Source organism: Camellia sinensis, chromosome 5 (assembly GCF_055761805.1).
Source record: "Camellia sinensis isolate YWXY chromosome 5, ASM5576180v1, whole genome shotgun sequence".
NCBI lineage: Eukaryota > Viridiplantae > Streptophyta > Magnoliopsida > Ericales > Theaceae > Camellia > Camellia sinensis.
In genome coordinates, this window is record NC_138965.1 from 141,818,497 (window position 1) to 141,840,545 (window position 22,049).

The window sequence follows — 22,049 nt, forward strand, 5'->3', positions numbered from 1 at the left end:
TCTTTTATATCAGATATCCAATTTGCGTCACTATACCCTTCTAGTACCGCTGGGTATCTGGTATAATGCAGCCCATAATCCAGGGTGTAACGAATATACCCCAACACCCATATAATGCCCTTCCAATGAGTAGCATTAGGATTACTCGTGTATCTACTCAGCCTACTAACAGCGTAGGCGATATCCGGCCTTATAAAACTCATTAGATACATCAAACTCCCAATGACCCAAGAATATTCTAGTTGAGAGACACTCTCACCATTATTCTTGGTCAAATATAGACTTAAGTCTATCGGTGTCCTAAACATACTTGTATCTGACTTTCCAAATTTCTCAAGTATCTTATTAACATAATGAGCTTGAGAAAGTACAATACCACCAGATGTTCTGGTGATCTTAACACCCAGAATGACATCTGCAAGGCCCATATCCTTCATGTCAAACTTAGAGTTTAACAATCTTTTGGTAGCTTTAATCATTTCATCATTGCTACCAACAATGAGTATGTCATCAACGTATAGACACAAAATGACATAACCTTTGTCAGTCTCTTTAACATATACGCACTTATCACACTCATTGATTCGAAACCCATTTGACAACATAGCATTGTCAAACTTTTCATGCCATTGTTTGGGAGCTTGCTTCAAACCATACAATGACTTGACAAGCTTACAGACTTTCTTACTTTTTCCTGGAGCTGAAAACCCCTCGGGTTGCTCCATGTAGATTTCTTCATCTAAATCTCCATTTAAGAAAGCTGTCTTTACATCCATCTGATGTGTTTCTAAACCATGTAAAGCTGCTATTGCAATCACCATGCGAATGGATGTAATCCTTGTCACAGGTGAATACGTATCAAAGTAATCCAGGCCTTCTCGCTGTCTATATCCTTTGATAACTAGCCGAGCTTTATATTTGTCAATTGACCCATCTGCTTTCATCTTTCTTCGAAAGATCCACTTACTCCCCAAGGCCTTACTGCCTGGGGGTAGATCAACCAACTCCCAAGTATGGTTCTGTAAGATGGAGTCAATCTCACTCTTAATTGCTTCTTACCATAAAGGACTTTCAGGTGAAGTCACAGCTTCATGGAACGTTCGAGGTTCTCCCTCTAACATATAAGTCAAGAAGTCTGGACCAAAAGACTTTGTGGTTCTAGCCCTTTTACTCCTTCTTGGCTCATCTACCTCATCAGCTTGATCATCTACTTGATCAGCTGTTTGATCATCCATGTGATCATCTATGTGATCGTCTTCGTGATCATCTATTTCTTTCATGGAACTCGGAACCCTGTCTTGGGGACGACACGGAAATACATCTTCAAAGAAAGATGCACTTCTAGATTCCATGATAGTATTCTTGTGTATATCTGAAATATCAGACTTGTGCACAAGAAATCTATATGCACTGCTATTTTGTGCATAACCAATGAAAATACAGTCCATGGTTTTCGGACCTATCCTAACCCGCTTGGGTGTAGGTACCGCCACTTTTGCAAGACACCCCCACATTCGTAGGTATTTATATGAAGGCTTGTGACCTTTCCACAACTCATATGGAGTCTTGTCCATTTTCTTCCGTGGTATTCTATTAAGAATATAATTCACGGAGAGAATTGCTTCCCCCCATAAGTTCTGTGGCAACCCAGAACTTATCAACATTGCATTCATCATCTCTTTCAGCGTCCTGTTTTTCCGCTCAGCAACACCATTTGACTGAGGCGAATAAGGCGCTGTGGTTTGGTGAATAATCCCAAATTGAGCACAAGTCTCGGCAAACGGGGATTCATAATCACCACCACGATCACTTCTCAATGCCTTGATTTTCCGACTTAATTGATTCTCAACTTCATTCTTAAAAGGATAAATTTATCAATAGCCTCGTCTTTGCTTTTAAGAAAATACACATAACAGTATTTAGTGCAATCATCAACAAAAGTGATGAAGTACTTGTTGCCACCACATGATTGTACAACTTTCAAGTCACACACATCACTATGCACTAAACCCAAAGGCTGTGTACTTCTTTCAATAGAATGAAAAGAAGACCTTGTCAATTTTACTTCTACACAAGTTTCACACTTGTGTTGTGGATTAATCTTGAAAGATGGTATGTGATCTAACTTGATTAATCTATGTAAAGAGTCAAAATTTACATGAATCTACCATGCCATAAATTAGGGGACTCAAGCATATAAGCAGAAGAAGAAGCTTTCTCATTAATCTTAGGGATAAGTGTCATTACATTTAATTTAAGCATACCACCTGACATATATCCCTTCCCCACATAGACCCCGCCCTTGGTCAACACGACCTTGTCTGATTCAAACACCATGTGGAAGCCATGCTTGCTTAGGAGAGACCCCGAGACAAGGTTCTTACGAATGTCCGGCACAAAAAGGACATCGTTCAAAGTCAGTTCTTTTCCTGAAGTCATCTTCAGGATCACCTTGTCTTTACCCTCAACAGCTGAGGTTGCAGAGTTTCCCATAAATAGCTTCTCCCCGTTTGAAACCGATTCGAAAGTTGTGAACATTTTCTTCTCTGCACAAATATGGCAAGTGGCCCCAGTGTCCACCCACCACTCCCTCGGGTTTGACCCCACCATGTTCACTTCTAACACGACGGCTGACAGACGCATGTCGTCCACATCGTGTGACAATTCCTCCATTTCAGCCATATGTGCCCGGTTTTTGTGTTGGGGAGGGTTTTTCCTGTAGGACTTCTTCTTCAGACAATCAACTGCCCGATGCCCGTCACTTCCACAGTTGAAGCATTTGCCATCGAACCTAAAAGTAGGCTCCTTTGGCTTGTAAGCTGGCCTTTTGGAGATTCCTCCTCTAGCCCCCAACTTTGAGCTTTTGCTTGTCGGTGGTTTTTTCCTCGTCCCCGAGGACTCGCCATGCTCAACCATGTTGGCTTTGACAGTGGAGGTACTCCCTCCTTTCTTCCTGTTGTCCTATTCAATCCGGAGCTTGACAACGAGCTCTTCGACTGTTATCTCCTTTCGTTTGTGCTTCAAGTAGTTCTTGAAGTCTTTCCAGCCGTTAGGCAGCTTCTCAATCAAAGCAGCTGCCTGGAATGACTCACTTAGGACCATCCCTTCTGCATGTGTCTCGTGCAGAATCACTTGGAACTCTTGGACTTGACTTAGGACAGTTTTAGAGTCCACCATCTTGAAGTCCAAGAACCGGCCGACGATAAATTTCTTTACCCCAGCATCCTCGGTCTTGTACTTTTTGTCCAAGACATCCCACAACTCCTTAGCCGATTTCTTGGCATAGAACACGTTGAAAAACGGATCCGCCAAGCCGTTCAGAATGTAATTCCGGCATAAGAAGTCTGCTTGTTTCCAAGCGTCCAGAGCCATGAGCTTTTGTTAATCTTGCTCATTCTCCTCTACGGCCGGTACATCTTCACTCAGAAACCTCGCAAAGCTTAGAATAGTCAAATAAAACAGCATCTTCTGCTGCCATCTCTTGAAATTCACTCCCGTGAACTTCTTCGGGCGCACGTGATGATTGAGCGGTCCTCCCGGAACTGCTGGAGTAACAACAGGAGGATTGACCACAGAGGTCATAGCAGGGGTTGGCAAGCCAGTCGCCCCGGGGTTCGAATCCCTACCAACATTAGCAGCAGCAGCAGCAGCATCAGAGACAGTTGCCATTTTTGAAAAATTACAGTAGAATTTTCACTATTCTGTATTTCCAGAAATCAAACTTAACACTAGAAAATCCCACAACTAGAAATTTAATTCAAAACTAGTCTCACCACGCAACCTAGAATCGAACATGGTTAGGAAAGTTTCCAGGAAGACTGGAGGGGTCACACCGGTTCCACTTAAAACCCAGTTAACCTTAGACAAAACTTTCAAGAGCATGTTGGCTCCTAGTCCACGGGAAACAACTTTAAGAATTAAATTTTCCAAGGGATGAACTAGGTTAAACACACCAAGTTCCAAACTGTACAAACAATTACAACAAAATTGCTACAATAATTACAAGCAAATAAAACGTGCTTTACATATTGGTGAATAACCACAAATGAACACTCAAGCAAACAATTGCTTCAAATATTTAGTCCAAATTAATCCTTTTTCCCATTTCCATAGGTATTCCTGCAATAAAGAGTTAGCAGCAAAATACAACAAAACCTCCCTCAGCTTTTCTTTGCTTTTGGCAAAATAGTGATTGAAGGGGAGGGTACTAGCAAACAAACTAATAAATAACTGTAAGTAAAGATTAAAACCAACCCTTAAGTTACACATCCAGAATTTAAACTAAAAAAAAAAACTGTAAAAAATTAATTACATAATAAACATGTGATTAACTATATAAGTTATAGACCTAAATTAAATATAATTAAACCATATTTTAAATTGGTAAAGGTTACATATGAACTTATGGTACACTAAACATATAATTAATTGAGGCAAGTTACAAACATTTTATAACTCCTAAATACTTAAATCACATTACTAGGTAAGAATTGCAAATGACATGATTAACTTGCAAATAATTCTAGAGAAATTAACACGAATTTAAATATAAGCAAGTTATAAACTTTACGACTCCACACCTAGATTAAAGATTAATAGGTACAAGTTACATGAAAATTTACTACCTAATAAACATGCTAGAAATGTACATTACACTAAAAATTAAACCCGAATGAACATGTAATTTATATTGTAAACTAGAAGCATGTGAACTAGAAGCATGTAAATCTAGAAATACAAAGCATGAACCGGTACATCATAAATTAATAAATTAATTAGAAAATACAATGAATTAACGTTGCACCAATGGAACTCTTCTTCCCTATTGATAACAATGGCCTATTCCATGCCATGGGAAGACCAAACAGTAGCATACACAAAATGGCAAAATCAAAAGCTTAATCCTGTGTACATGCATCTAATAATCCAATTAACTCGCTAGTACTACCAGTGGCCAATTACATGCAAAATTATTACACACACCTATGAATCTATTAATCTAATTCTATGATAAACGCCGAATCTATTTTAAGATTGTTGGGAAAAATTACTCACGTTACATAATTTCACATTGCATATTGCAAAATTATGAGATGAACAAAACAAACCTTCAATCCCAGGAAAAATAACATACTGAATAAAATACAAATAAAATATAAAATGGTTAAAGGAAGCAAACTGAAGCCTGTGTGATACCACAGTAGGAATGGCAATGGGGGGCAATGGGGTGGATATTAATTCCCCATCCCCATTCCCCTATAATAAATTTTCCCCATTCCCCATTCCCCATTCCCCATGGGTACCACCCTCCCCATTTTTTAATGGGTATGGATTTTCCCCAACCCACTTTAATCCCCATTTTTATTTTTTATATTTAATGTTAACAACCACTTTTTTTTTTTTTTTTTTTTTTTTTTTTTTTTTTTTTTTTTTTTTTTAAGGTTCACAACAAAAACTAAATATACCTTCAATCTTTTTTCTTTCTTTTTAAATATATTTAATGTTAACAATTTTTTTATTATTTTTTATTTTTTTATTTTTTTTTAAGGTTCACAACAAAAGTTAAATATACCTTCAATCTTTTTTTTTTTTTAAATATATTTAATGTTAACAATTTTTATTTATTTATTTATTTTTTTTTTATTTATTTTTTTAAGGTTCAAAACAAAAGTTAAATATACCTTCAATCTTTTTTCTTTCTTTTTTAATATATTTAATGTTAACAATTTTTTTTTTTTATTTTTATTTTTTTATTTAAGGTTCACAACAAAAGTTAAATATACCTTCAATCTTTTTTCTTTCTTTTTTAATATATTTAATGTTAACAACCTTCTTGTTTTTCTTTTGTCTTTTTTTTATAAAGGTTTTAGCTAAATATACCTTCAATCTTTTTTTCTTTCTTTTTTAATATATTTAATGTTAACAACTTATTTTTTTATTTTATTTTTTATGTTTTTAAGGTTCACAACAAAAGCTAAATATACATTCAATCTTATTTTATTTTATTTGGTTCAACAACAAAATCAAATACACATTAATTAATTAATTAAAAAGTTTGTTTTATAATAATCAAATATATAATTTTGAGAAAATCAAAAAGTTTGTTTGAAAAAAGTGTTATAAGACTCATATTAAATTGCATCAGGGCATAAACAAGGAATTGTTAGCCACGGACAATTTAGACATTAAACCATCATTCTCTTAGCAAATTTGAACAATTCATTTTAATTTATCCAAAATCTAATTATACCTTTAACAAATCTGAACCACTCATTTTAAGATATTTATGCATTACCACACCCAATCCATCCTCCATCTTTTTCCTTTAGTTCCCCACGAATTTTGTTGTTTGCTACTTTTAAAAAACAAAAAATATTTTTTCAATTAAATTTTTACTAATTTCACAACACCATCACCACTATTCTCACTTTCACTGTCACACTACCATCACCATAGCCACTACTATCATCACTGCCGCCATCACCCCACCACTATGTAACAATTTCTACTTTTACCTTCGTTCCATCACCACCACCACCAAATATAAAAAAATATATTTTGAATTCTTTTTATAAAAAATATTTTTCATTAAAAAATATTTTCTATCTAAATAAATGAAGCATAACATTGGGAAACAAATTGATTTCAGTTAAATCTGTTCATAACTAAGAAAAATTCTTTTAATTTAAAAAAAATTATTTAGTATGACTTTGTATCCCCTTTTTGTTTTTCTAGCAAATAAATCTATGTACCCATCATTTCTAACCAATCACAACTCATGCTTGTTTTGATTCTCTACAATTTTCTTATTTTCAAATACATTCATATATATATATATATGTTGTATAAATTGTGTGATAACATAAAACAAATAGATTCATACTCGTTAATTGAAATTTCAGAACAAACAAACCATTCTGAAAATTACAATACACAACAAAATAAAATAACATAGAAAAGCAAACCGAAACCTACACTAGACAATGTTCTTAATTTTTTTTAAATAAATTTAAAATATTCTAGATATGCATAAAATTTGACAAGAATAATGTGACAATGTTAATTAATATGTATTTGATTTTATTGTTGAGCCAAATAAAATAAAATAAGATTGAATGTATAGCTTTGGTTGTGAATCTTAAAAAAAAAATAAAAAAAAAATAAAAAAAAAATGGTTGTGAACCTTAAAAAAAAAAATTTAAAAAAAAAGAAAAAAAAATTAAATATATATTTAGCTTTGGTTGTGAATCTTAAAAAAAAAAAAACGGTTGTGAACTTTAAAAAAAATTAAAAAAAGGAAAAAAATTAAATGTATATTTAGCTTTTGTTGTGAATCTTAAAATTTTAAAAAAAATGGTTGTGAACCTTAAAAATAAAATAAAAAAAGATTTGAGGTATATTTAGCTTTGGTTGTAGATCTTAAAAAAAAAAAAAAAAAAAAAAAAAAAATTGGTTGTGAACCTGAAAAAATAAATAAATAAAAAAAGAAAAAAGATTGAATCTATATTTAGTTTTGGTTGTGAATCTTAAAAAAAAAAAAAAAAAAAAAAAAAAAAAAAAAAAAAAAAAACATATGGGGAAATTAGTGGGTACCCATCCCCAACCCATCCCCTGTGGATATTTAAAGAATATCACCTACCCTACCCAATAGATAAGAAAAAGAGGGGAAAACCCATGTATTTGGGTTGGGTCTCCATGGATACCCACAGGGTAGGGTATCCATTGCCATCCCTATACCACAGTCTCCTTAAAATAGATTTGCCGCCTCACCGTTGGGTGCTGGAGGTACGCCGGCGTCTACTTCCCAGGATACGACGGTTTTTACCAGCTACAACAGAAGCACCTTCTGATTAGCTTAGCGAACGGACAACAGCAGCACTCTCTCTCAAGAAGAAAATTATAGGAGAAGTAGACTGACGGTGTATGGATGTCAAGGAAAAATTCTATATCTCTTTTCAAGAAATAGGGCCTCCTTTTATACACCATGGGGGAGAGGGAAGGAGCCTCTAGCCATCAAAGACTGGCAACTAATGCTAGCAAAACTGCCCAATCAATTTTGTAAAACTGACGAGCCTTAAATGTGTGAATTATATACATATTTATGAGACAATTTTTTATTCAACCATTTTTCTCCAACATTACCGAGCTTGGGATACCTACAATGTTATTCCTAAACAGAGTAACTTCCATAGCCACAGTTTTACTGGTGACACAGTCAAAGGCCTTGTAAAACGTGCCATTGGATCCTCTTCCTATCAGTTCAAGCACAAGGTACTGCCAATTCATGAACAAGATCAATCAGTGCAAATGCAAAAATGTATAAAATTGAAAACTACGTATAAATGAAGAAAAGTTCAAAACAATAACTTTGTTTGTTTGGCACACTGCTTTCAGAAAATGGTATTCTGAAAACACCTGTTTGTTAAGAAATGTTTTAAAGTTGTTTTCTGAATATTTGAAAACTGTTTTCCCACAAAATGAAATGATATGAAAACAAATGGTTGTTTTTGAACAACTCATTCTTTCCTATTTCTGAAAACACAAGTGGAAAATGAAAATTGAAAACATTAAAAATGAAAACACTATCAAACAAGCCCAATCATATCCTCACCTTATCATCCATTTCATCAGTCTGAACTGCTTCACTAAAAGCTGATACATAAATAGAAGCCACGTCAGAAAAAATTTCATCAGCCATGTCTTGACTGAAATGAACATATTTGTAAAATATGTAGAAGACAAAGAGGTCAATACAAGTTCCAAATACCCTCAATGTTCGAACAAAACATAGAAACTTGCTGATTTGATGAGATTTTTTTTTCTCTGTTTAGCGCACTTCATATATGTTGTTCTATCTAAATACATTTCTTAAATGAATGTTTGAAAGTTTCTGTCAAGATAGTTTGCATCTATAAATTTGCAAACTTGAGATATCATGTCACATCCTTGGTGATGCAAAACTTTTTCTGTTCTCTGTAGTCCGGCCTTCTTTAAAGTTGTATTTGTATCAAGGATTTGAGGATCGATTTGAGGGGAAAAGTGAATGAAATAGAAGTTTTTTTTTTTTTTTATCACTTTTCCTTTCCCTTCGCAAATCCACTTTCAAATACTTGATCCAAACACAGCCTAAGAGTCAAAACCCCAAAATCTCATGATTTCATTCCAACAAACAACAAACAGTTCACCCTTTCATGATCACCCTAACCTTCAGTTATAAAGATGCAACATGCACAAAATATTGTATCAGTATGTATTCAAGTATAATGATATTCACACACAAAGAAATCACAATTCCTCCAATACATTTTCTATGATTTGTTGCATCTAATATGCCTCGATTCAAGAGCATCAACACAGAATCCATAATAAAATGCAAACTTGAAAATGAGAGAAATTTCTTTTTTCAAGAATCTATGTAATCAACAATCAAAGGTCAAATAGCCTAACAGTCTCAATCACAAACTCAGAATCACCTATTGTTCTCATGATTTCAAGACTTGAAAGATTGAAAATCATCAAATTCAATCATGTACAAATGCTAATTAATCACGCTCAAGAGACTATAATCTGTGGTACATAAACATAATAGCACTTTACCCCCTTGTCTTTTGAAAATATCCATATGCCCCCCACATAGTTTTGGACTCAAATATAACCATTAATACTATTAACTAATGTCTAGTATTAATTCAATTAAATTATAATTAACTATAAATTTTTAATCATTTATTGTAATTCTTAAATTTTTATTCTAATTTTAATTAATAATATTTTAGATGACAATTAATCCTAAATATTTAACTATTTATCGTAATTACTAACTTTTTAATCTAATTTTAATTTTATTTTATTTTAGATCACAATTAATCCGAAATTCTTAATTATTTATTATAATTTCTAACATGTTAATCTAATTTTAATTTAATTACATTTTTTATCAATTCTTAATTATTTTTATATTTTAGATCAATTATTAATTATATTTTAATTTAATTTAATTAACATATTAATCTAATTTTAGATTTGGAGAAAATGAGTGTAAAATTGTCCTTTTGTTGTATGAATTTCATTGGTGTGTAATACACATTCCATTAGTCTAGATGGAAAAATTAATGGTAACACTTTAATTCAAAATCACATGAGGACTTTCTAGCTATATTTAAATAATAGGGGGTAAAATACTCCAGTTCCAAATCACAAAGAGATAAAATGAATTTAACCCTATATTATAAGCAATTTTATTTTCCTTTTAATTTAAATTTTGTATAAGTTTCACATCTCGAAAATAATTTTGCTCCAAATCGCCATCTTTTGCATAATTTTGCTGAGAATTATATTTATTGTGAACATAGCCCACAAAACATACACGTGGGGTAAAATTGTTCAAAAAAGTTGTGCAAAAAAATGTAGTAGTTTTATTGAATTGAAAAGGGTCAATATAATCTCTTAACAAAAGAGGAAAGAAAAAAAAAAAAATGTTGATAAATACAAGCAGTCTTAAAACACTCGTTATTTTCAATTCCTTTTGTTTTCATTTTGCATATTTTCGAAAACGATAAACAAAATAGCTTTTTTATTATATATTTGACTTACACTCCTCGCCAATTCTATTAAGGGTATTTGTTTGGATGGAGTGGATAAAAAGAATTGCAATGCAATAGATTAACAATCTTGATATAAATAATTTTTAGATTATTTGATTGAAAATTATGTATATATTTGACTATCACATTCTGTTTGATTGGATAGAAAATATTTTTTAACAGAAAACTTTTTTTAGGAAATATTTTTTGAAAAAAAAAAAATCTTTTATATTTGGTGGTAGTGGAGGTGGTGGGGTTGGCATGGCAATAATGGCGATAGTAATGATAGCGATGACAGTGATAGTAAGGTAACATTAGTAAGATTTTAGTTCGGAAAATGTTTTCTACCATTTAAAAGTGAAAAACATTTTCTACCTAAATAAGTTTGTTTTCCATTGATTTCGTTTTTCATTGTATCAAATGTAAAAAATTATGGAAAACAAACAAACGAAGGGTTAGTCAGATATTCACTTTTCTAATCAAACGATGGACTAGTAAATCTATTAGACAAAGAGTACAATCCAATAACGCTCCCTTAGAGTATAGCCAGAGTTTTTTGGATGCAACAAAATGATAGACTGCATTACTTCACATTGCAGATCAAGAAATGATCCATCTACAACTACAAACATGGAGTAAACTAAAAAAACTTATGCTATGGATGTAATTTGAGAAATCAGTATTTCTAGAATGTTCATTTCAAGCACACTATTATGCAGTAGTTATGTACTTACTGAACCAGATTCAATGACAACTTGGACAATGATCCATACAATCTCTCTCAGTCCATGCAACAGCAGAGAAGAAGAATGGGATTGCCATCAGGAAATCAAGGTGGATTCTGTACATCTCTAAAGTAAGCATGCTTGAGAGCATCCCGAGCTGTGATTCTTTTCCCGGCATCCAAACAGAGCATTTTCTGGGGAAAACAAACATAGGGATAAGTGCAAACAACCACAAACATGTTTGATGATAATTGCATTTGATGCCCCTGGACTCTAATTTTAGAATCCACACATATTGCTACCAAGAACAATGTAATGGCAAAGGCAAAACTGAGAAAAGCTAAAGCATAACAAACATGTTTCGGGTATAAGCCTATAGCTGCAGGCAAAGATCAGAGAAATTTCACTATGAATGTAGATCATATTATACTGAGCCGGCTTTCTCTCAAGATCATTCTAACCCTACAAACTCAAAATAACCCCTTAAATACAAAGATCCGAAAAGTAGAAAACCAGTTCAAAATAGACCCAAACACAAATGACAGGTTGAATCTATTGGTCGGGAGTGATCGAATTGTGTGGGTCGCCACCGTGTGAAAAGCAGGATCTGGGTTGAATCCGAGACACACTCAGATTAGATAATTTATTCCATTCTATGCAGTGAGCATTAAATTGCTCTAATCAATGTCAAGCATCTAGATGAGGATGATTAAACCATTTTTTCAAGATAGCCACTACTGAATATTTTCAAGTACATATACTTACAGAAAGAAGATCAACTCCTGCAGGTTCAAGGCCCCGGACTTCTTCTGCCAGGTCCTGCACGGAATAATGGAAGCCAAGGTAAAAATCAAACCTGTTAAGATGCTACAACAAGAAACGATCCAGTTTGATTCTGTCCAGTTGGGCTCGTAAGTTCTACAACAGGTCTCACTTTGATGGTCCAAGTCATTTATTTGTCAGTTCCATCATCATAGCTATACAAAAAAATTTCTATTTTGTCTTCAAGAAAATAGACGGCTATTTTCAAAACAATATTGCGACTAAAATTATTGGATCAAGTTAATTTTTTTCATGGATGATCTATACATAGGGATCTATAAGATGAACGGTTCAAATTATTAGTGTTAGTATATTATTATATGTTAGTATTGTTAGTATATCAGTAAGTATGTTTAGTATATCATTATGTTTAGCTTTAATAATTATATGTAGCTTTAATAATTATATGTCCCCCCTTGCTTTATACTTTCGGTGCCAATTGGCATCTTATGATTGCCTCTCCTCCCTATAAAGAGAGTGTACATTTCTTTGTAAACATATACAACATAATAGAAACAATTCAGTGTCTCTCTCTCTCTCTATCTTCTCTCACTCTCTCAAACTAATCTTTCATGGTATCAGAGCCATAAGATTTAGGCCTGTATTTCTTTCTCACCGGCGGGCAGCCGGCCGGCAACTTTGCCTTCGCTGCCCGCTGGAATTTTCTACACATACCTTCACTTTCCTGCATCTTCCAACTCTCTGCAATTGGAATTGAGGGTTATGAAAGGAGACTTGAAATTTCCTTTCTTCAATCCGCTGTTTGCACTACTGTTCACACAAATTGCAGATCTCCATGCTATCATCCAACTGCAACGAATTGCACACGCGATGCTCCACGCACTGCCCTAGGTTGTTTCACATCGGCGACGACGCTTGGTTTAACTGTGCTTCCAATCAAGTAGCTCAAGTTCTGTTGACATTGCCCTACTCGTTCTCTCAGCTGGGTATGCTCTCTGGAATTCTGTTTCAGGTTTTCTATGGTCTCGTTGGTAGCTGGACAGCTTACCTCATCAGTGTTCTGTACATTGAGTACAGAACTAGAAAGGAGAAAGAAAATGTTAATTTCAAGAACCATGTCATTCAGTGGTTTGAAGTGCTAGATGGGTTGTTGGGTCCTTACTGGAAAGCAGTGGGTCTTGCCTTCAACTGTACTTTTCTTTTATTTGGATCTGTAATACAGCTTATTGCATATGCAAGTAACATTTACTATATCAATGACAAATTGGACAAGAGGACATGGACATACATATTTGGAGCTTGCTGTGCAACCACTGTGTTCATACCATCTTTCCACCACTACAGGATTTGGTCTTTTCTAGGCCTTGGCATGACCACATACACTGCTTGGTACATGACCATTGCAGCTCTTGTTCATGGCCAGAAGGATGGTGCGACACACTCGGCTCCGACAAAGCTGGTACTATATTTCACCGGAGCCACTAATATACTATACACCTTCGGTGGACATGCTGTCACAGTAGAAATTATGCATGCAATGGCGTCAACATTTCCGGCTGTTTCTCGACCATAGACCTGACACACCTGGCTGCCAACACCACCATCACCGCCACTTACCAGCACCACCTTCACGCCCAAGGGACAGAAATCATCACATTCCTTACCTTTTTCTTTTATTTTGCTCTCTGAAATCTCATTCATTTTATTATTATTATAATTATTATTATTATTATAAACACCATCAGCATCCATGACCCAACCCATGTGCTCTTTTTCTCTTTTCCTCTCACTTTTGACCTATCATTCCACCACCTCCCTCTTTTTTCTAAATAATATTTTTGTACCACCGTCCACTCCATGATACCCATTTTTTTTATTCTTATTATTATTATTCCTCCGGGTTCCGTTCCTCTCATCAACTTTCTTTTATTTTCTATCTCTATCTATATATATGTACATTCCAACCACTTTTGATTTTTCAACATTTTCTTTTATTTCATTCCAACAAATAAAATAAAATAAAATAAAAAAACAAAAATAAAACAAAACAAAAACAAAAACAAAAAAAAAAACCTTTATACCATTTTTATTCTTATTATTTTTTTTTTTTTATCCCATCTCCACTCTGTGTTGAGCTGCTTTGCTCCACTTTCAATCCCTTTGTTTCAACCTCAAATAGGTTTTTATCTTCCCACCTATTTGAGTTTGAGGGGGGGTTATACCTATCTCATGGTGAGCATGGTTACACACCATGCGAACCACCCAAGCTGATGAGCATGGTTATATACCATGGGAACCACCCAAGCCACCCCATGGCGCACTCCCTAAGTCGCCCCCTTAGTGCACCACCAAAATCTTTTACATCGGTCCGACATGACCCCATAAACTGTCTTCTACATCGGTCCGACATGACCTCGTAAACTGTCCTGCTACATCGGTCCGATATGACCTCGTAACCTGTCCTGCTACAACGGTCCGACATGACCCCATAAACTGTCTTCTACAACGGTCTGACACGACCACACAGTGTCTGCTACATCGGTCCGGCATGACCCCGTAAACTGTCCCGACATTGATTCCGGTTAGCTTCTACAACGGTCCGACATGACCCCATAAACTGTCCCGACATTGATTCCGGTCAGCTTTTACATCGGTCCGGCATGACCCCGTAAACTGTCCCGACATTGATTCAGACATTCTCTGCTACAACGGTCTGACACGACCATACCGTGTCTTCTCCAACGGTGTGACACGACCATACCGTGTCTTCAACAACGATTTGACACAACCATACAGTGTCTCCTATCCTATTTTATTTTATTTATCAGTTTACTTTCCTGTTTTGTTACTCTCTCCAAACTCAAGTTGGTTAGTACTTATCCTCCTTGAGTTTGAGGGGGGCTGTTAGTATATTATTATATGTTAGTATTGTTAGTATATCAGTAAGTATGTTTAGTATATCATTATGTTTAGCTTTAATAATTATATGTAGCTTTAATAATTATATGTCCCCCCTTGCTTTATACTTTCGGTGCCAATTGGCATCTTATGATTGCCTCTCCTCTCTATAAAGAGAGTGTACATTTCTTTGTAAACATATACAACATAATAGAAACAATTCAGTGTCTCTCTCTCTCTCTCTCTCTATCTTCTCTCACTCTCTCAAACTAATCTTTCAATTAGAATGGAACCCATGGTGACAATTGGACAAAACAGGACTTCTCTCCAAGGGGAAAGAAACCAGTTCCAACAAGAAGTGAAATTTTACAACAAACCTTCATTACCTGAGGAGGACTCTGGACTATTTTACTGATGAAAGGAAACAATGAGGTCACTCCAGGCCAGGTTTCTTCATTTGGTGTGCCCAAAAGCCTAAATGTTTAAAAACTAGATGTAAGAAAGGAATTTACAACACAAAAGACATAACAGGGCATAGAGGGGTGAATTTAAACTATATGGAACCTGAAAATGTTGACTAATAGATTAGTCTCGGAACAACCGTTGAACATATGCCGATGCGTCACCATTTCACCAAATATACAACCCACAGCCCATATATCTACAGGTGCAGAGTACTGGCCAGCGCCAAACAGGATTTCAGGAGCCATATAATGAAGAGTTGCCACCTGAGGAGAGAGCCACCAGCAATATGAGCAAACACACATCACCTGTGAAATAACCAAGCACCTATGGCATTGTGCCTAGAGAGGGCAAGAACGGACACTTCTAAAAAGGCAGCGTATCCATGTCGTGTCCATGTTGGACACTGACACTCATTGGACACTCTCCTGACACCTATCCGACACTCATCCAAATGTGTCCTAGTTTTTTAAAAAGAATTTAGATTTGAACACTCTTTGGACACTTGGAGGACATATGTGTCTATTGCTCAAACACACGTGTCCATTGATTAAAAGTTTGAACAAAATATTAGAACAAGATGATAAAGGAAAAATAATGTCAATTTATAATGTTATATTGTATTTATTTATTATCTTATAATGATATATTCATATATATGGCATAATAAATATAAAAAATTATATATTCTATGCGTGTCTCCCACGTGTCGTGTCATGCATTTTTTGAAAATTGTCATGCTTGTGTGTCTGTGTATCTATATCATGTCATGTGTCCGTACTTCTTAACGCCAATTTTACCAATTAATTCCAATATTGAAATTACCAAGTGATTAATTGATTTCATGCCAATTCAAGAAGATATTTCTTTGTTCAAGATGAAGAAATTGTATCTTCCAAAGGTGCAGTTGAACATTCGTAGATTAAAATAATCAGGTATTCCAAGGACAGCAAATACTGAAAACTGGCCTGAGAGGAACAGCATTACCTTTTTTGTATATATCTTGAGAGGGACATCAACTGCCCTGGACAGTCCAAAGTCTGCAATTTTCAGTATTTTATTCCGATCTATCAGCAAATTCTGTGGCTTCAAATCCCGATGGATAATTTTTTGTGAATGACAATATGCAACACCATGAAGAATCTGAAGCAAAATGTACTGCAAAAAGATAAATCAAAATGAACTCATAAACTGAGAGGAAATACTTCTACAGCAAAACTATGATCTACTTCAATGACAAATCTCAAAGGCTACGTTTGGATCATGGATTTTAGTAGGGATTTGATAAATTGCCAATGCAGAGATCTATTCACCTCAATCTCCTAGGAAAATAACATAAAAAAACATATATAATTCAAAATTATCTGTAATTATCTGTACAATATGTAAAACATTATCAATATAAAAACTTCTTTAATGGAAGCAAAAAACAAAATATCCAAGGGTATCGGTACAATTAACAAGAATCCTATTGGTTTGTGTGTGTGTGTGTGTGAGAGAGAGAGAGAGAATTAACACCCAATGTTATGTGGTAGATGAACTCCAATAATGAAAATAGCATCATTCTCTGTAAGTTGACTGCAAAAAAATCAATGTGGCTGAAAGAGGCTCACTTTTATAATTTGTGGGTCCTTAGCGGTTGATGGGAATTTTCGCATGAACTCCGCTAGATTGAATTCCAAATACTCGAGAACTACACATATTTTGTTTTGATGACGTTGTACATCCAGCAGCCTGAAAAACCAAAACTCCATCAAAGAATTTGTCCATAGGATTCCATAAAATCATAGAAAATGACACATCATTAGTCCATCACTTCAAAGAAACCGGAAAAAGCTAAAAACCAAAATTAAATAATCCAAATACCAAATCGTCATTACACATGGGGAATGACATCAAGCAAAGGAAAATATCCCTTTGAATCAACTGTATCCTATTGTTCTATATTTTCTTTATTTTTGCAAAAAATAATCATCGTTTTTGTATTTTCAAGGACATTATTGTGTTTTCTCAGCTGCATTTCATGTGAATGAAGTGTTCGTACAGACAGAAATTATTACTGGCAATATTGATAACATTACAGGCTTATCATCATTGTAGTAAACATCAATTTAAATTTCTAAAATTTGTATAAAACGAACTAAAAGACTTAATGTTGTGTTTGGTTGGGAGATTTGGGGAGGGATTTGGAAAGGAAAAGGAAAAAAGTGTGTGAAACTAGATAAAATATAAGTATGTTTTATTCACATTTCACCTACCTTTTCTACTTCCCTTTCTAAATCCCTACTCAAATCTCCCAACCAACCATAGCATAAGTGAATTGTGAATTGCGAATCAAAGCCCACACACACTCTTAGGGAGTGTATACCTGACAATATTCTCATGTTCCATGTCCTTCAGAAGGGAGGTTTCTCGTATTACCGAGCTTGGGATACCTACAATGTTATTCCTGAACGGAACAGCTTTCATAGCCACTGTTTTACCGATGACACAGTCAAAGGCCCTGTAAACCGTGCCATAGGCTCCTTTTCCTATCTGTTCAAGCACAAGGTACTGCCAATTCATGAGCAAGATCAATCAGTACAAGTGCAAAAATGTATAAAATTGAAAATTACGTTAAAATGAAGAAAAGTTGAAAACAATAACTTTGTTTGTTTGTCACACTGTTTTCTGAAAATGATATTCTGAAAACACCCATTTTTTAAGAATTATTTTAAGTTGTTTTCTGAATATTTGAAAACTGTTTTCACACAAAATGATATGATATGAAGACAAATGTTTGTTTTCGAACAACTCATTCTTTCCTATTTCTGAAAACACAAGTGGAAAATGAAAATTGAAAACATTAAAAATGAAAACAATATCAAGCAAGCCCAATCATATCCTCACCTTATCATCCATTTATCAGGCTGAACTGCTTCACTAAAAGCTGATACATAAATAGAAGCCACATCAGACAATTTTTCGTCAGCCATGTCTTAATTGAAATGAACATATATACGTAAAATACATAGAAGACAAAGAGGTCAATACAAGTTCCAAATACTCTCAAAGTTCGAATAAATCCTAGAAACTTGCTGATTTGGTGAGTTTTTTTTTTTTTTTTTTTTTTCATATATGTCGTTCTATCTAAACACATTTCTTAAATGAATTAATGTCTGAAAATTTCTGTCAAAGATAGTTTGCCTCTAGAAATATGCAAACTTGAGATATCATTTTACATCCTTGGTGATGCAAAACCTTTTCTGTTCTCTGTAGTCCAGGCTTCTTTAAGGTCATGTTTGGATCAAGGATTTGAGGAAGAAATCCCCTTCCAAACACAGACTAAGAGTCAAAACCCCAAAATCTCATGATGTCCTTCCAACAAACAACGAACAGTTCAGCCTTTCATGATCACCCTAACCTTCAGTTATAAAGATGCAACATGCACAAAATATTGTATCTATATATACATATCAGTATGTATTTAATTCAATTATAATGATATTCACACACAAAGAGATTACAATTCCTCCAATACATGTCGATGATATGTTGCATTGCATCTAATATGCCTCGATTCAACAGCATCAACAGAATGCATAATAAAATGCAGACTCAAAAAATGAGAAAAGAAATTGAAGAATCTATGGAATCAACAATCAAAGATTGAATAGCCTAACAGTTTGAATCACAAACTCAGATCTCGTGATTTCAAGACTTGAAAATCATCAAATTCAACATGTACAAAGCCTAACCAATCAAGTTCAACAAGAGACAATAATCTTATGGTAGATAACACAATTCAGAGAGAGAGAGAGAGAGCTTTCACCTTTCTTCGCTTCTTTGGAAGAATGAGAGAAGAGAGAGAGAATGTAAATGAATTTTGTATTGTATGTATATTAGGCGCGAAATATATATTACAAATTACAACGGAATTTTCACCCTCAAAATCTTTGCAATTTCGCAAAAACGGTTAAACCTATTTGGATACCGTTCCTGACCCGCACTGCTAACCGGCCCGGAGTTGAAGAGTTTGGATTCTTTATGGAAATGGATTTTGGGTCAACCCAAACAATGCCCTGATTGGTTTGATAGATATTAGTTTGACATAAAATAAATATTAAAAAAATATTTTTAAACTTTTATAAATTACTTTTATCCCTCAAAATTATAAAATCATATGGAAGTGAAAGAGTTTTTTTTTTTTTCAATTTTTTTCACAACATTCCATTTGATTTAGTTTTAGAATCATGATTTGAGCGTGAAGTTATATTTTGAGTTTTTAAATCATAACTTGAAAAAAGAGAATTTGTTTGGTTATGAGTTTTGAAAATAGTTTTGGAATGATTTGTAAATTTTTTATTTTATTTTTATTGATTAATGTATAAAATGTGAGAGAATGTGAGAGAATTGAGGAGAGATGAGAGAAAAAAAAGTGATTGATAGATTGATTAATAATAATAATATTAAATAATAATAAAAAGAGAAGAGAGAAGTTTTGAAAATAATTTTAGGTTGTATTTTAAAAATATGTTTGGTTAACATGTTTTATCCAAATCATGATTTAAAAACAAAGTTGAGTTTTAAAAAGTAAACCAAACACTACATTAGTTTTTACTGATTCATTTGTCGTTGTACTAATATCATTATGCATATTAACTTAAATTTTATTAATGCCATATTTGCATGTTAAATTTATAGAGAGGAAAGGAAAAGGAATGTGGAAAAAAATTTCTTTGGTTGTATTATGAAAATGAAATGAGCAGCTAATTGTTAATAATTTTTTTTTTTTTTTGTTTTTTAACTTGATTACCTGGTAAATGAATATATACATACATATATATATATATATATATAAGTCTTTTTATTTTCTTTTGCTTAACAAATTAAGATTCAAATTTTGATTGTCTTTAAAAATTAAAAAAAATTAAAATTAAAATTAAGATTTTGTATTAGTTTCACATCTCTTACCTAACAACAAGAAATAATTTTGCTTCAAACCATCGTCTCTTGCATAATTTTGCTGAGAATTATTTTTTTATTCTAAATATAGCACACAAAACATATAAGTTTAACATTTACACATGGGGTAAAATTGTTCAAAAAAGTTGTGTAGAAAGAATGATGTAAATAGTTTTATTGAAAAGAAAAGGTTCAATATAATCTCTTAACCCAAAAAAAAAGAAAAGAAAGAAAGATAATAAATATAAATAGTCACAAACAAATCAAACAAACCAAACAAACCAAAATGTTCAATTGACTGTTGTTATCATTTTCATTTCGTTTTGTTCTCGTTTTTCAATATTTTCGAAAACGATAAACAATAAAAAGTTTAAACACGCATTATTTTCTTATTTTTTTCATTTTTGTGCCAAAACAATTTTAAAAATTAAACAATAAACTTTTTGGTGTTTCCTAAAAATAGGTGTTTTACAAAAATCCCAAAATAGTTTTAATTAGGAACAATTCATCAAACAAAAATTATGTGTTTCCAAAAAATGAAAACAAAAAACAAAAGCAATGCCAAACAAAGACAATTTTAAGGGCCACAATAATATTTCTTGAAACCAAATTGAAGGAAAATTCTATTTCCACACATATGGTTACCTCAGTGCACACATTTAGTAGTTTGATTATTAATTTTTGTTCTCATTTCACACACCAATTATGCCAATCACACCCTTAACTCATATATTGTATACACACCACATCAACCCACTTTTCACACACTAATCCTAAAAATAAATTCTATCTCTACAATCTGACACCATCCCAACCGTTATTCCATGGATTACTTTCACAACTTCATCATCGTACCTAGGAAAACTGCAAATGATACCTGCATATTTCAACTCCTTAACATCGTTAGCAGAGTCAGTGATCGAATCTTGAAGGCATATATAATTGGTCACCCATAAGGGACGAGCACGGGTATCAGGGCAGTGTTCATAGGCAACCATGTTCATTAGCAAGGAAATGGTTGTGTCATCAATATTTATTTTAAGGCCTGGTTTGGCATAGACTATATAATCTATCTTTTTATCTTTTTATTTTTTTTTCATCACATCACCTCTCTACTTTTCTGCACATCTTTTCGTAAAAAGACAAAAAGTGTACTTTTTTAAGACACCTCAAACCAACCCTAAGAAGTGTCAGTATCCCGCCATTCCATGTAGACTTGAATGCTATGTATGATAAGTCATCACTATGAGAGCAAGGCTTGAATTGGATCCCCACCATCTTAAGGTCCATGGCTGAAGGACATGCCAATCGACCACTATTGAATGCTCTGAGTTTTAGATGTCTGGGTATGACTGTTTGAAATTGAGCTGAGAAGAAGAGAGAGGAGAGAAAATAATGAGGGAAAATTTCCAGATAGAGCCATGTGATGTTCTCTGATTTGATTGCTATCCATGATGAAGTTAGGATTTAATTTTTTTTATACTCAAAAAATATACATTGAGATTTTTTTTTTTTTTTTTTTTAAAAGATGTGTACAGAGAATATTTTCATATAATATTATAAGTGTTCGGTGGATGTCCATTATGGTTATTTTAGTTTAGGGTATAATTACCATTAAAATAATATTTCATTAAGTGTGTACACTCAGGTAACT

At 33.6% G+C, this 22,049-nt stretch overlaps 2 protein-coding genes across 2 annotated transcripts; one reads left to right on the forward strand and one right to left on the reverse strand.

The window, feature by feature from the left end:
- Window positions 1-11,049: 11,049 nt before the first annotated feature.
- LOC114306169 (cell division control protein 2 homolog) lies at window positions 11,050-21,393 on the reverse strand. The gene is made up of 8 exons (XM_082872159.1): window positions 21,229-21,393; window positions 17,820-18,004; window positions 17,065-17,185; window positions 16,439-16,609; window positions 15,554-15,717; window positions 15,376-15,463; window positions 12,074-12,127; window positions 11,050-11,502 (listed from the first exon to the last, which is right to left on the reverse strand). The coding sequence occupies exons 1-8, from the start codon at window positions 21,391-21,393 to the stop codon at window positions 11,413-11,415; spliced, it is 1,038 nt and encodes a 345-aa protein (XP_082728285.1). The 3' UTR covers window positions 11,050-11,412.
- On the forward strand, window positions 12,797-13,771 carry LOC114310271 (auxin transporter-like protein 2). The gene has a single exon (XM_028256221.2). It carries the CDS (start codon window positions 12,927-12,929, stop codon window positions 13,662-13,664), a length of 738 nt encoding a protein of 245 aa, XP_028112022.2. The 5' UTR covers window positions 12,797-12,926; the 3' UTR covers window positions 13,665-13,771.
- Window positions 21,394-22,049: the final 656 nt, after the last annotated feature.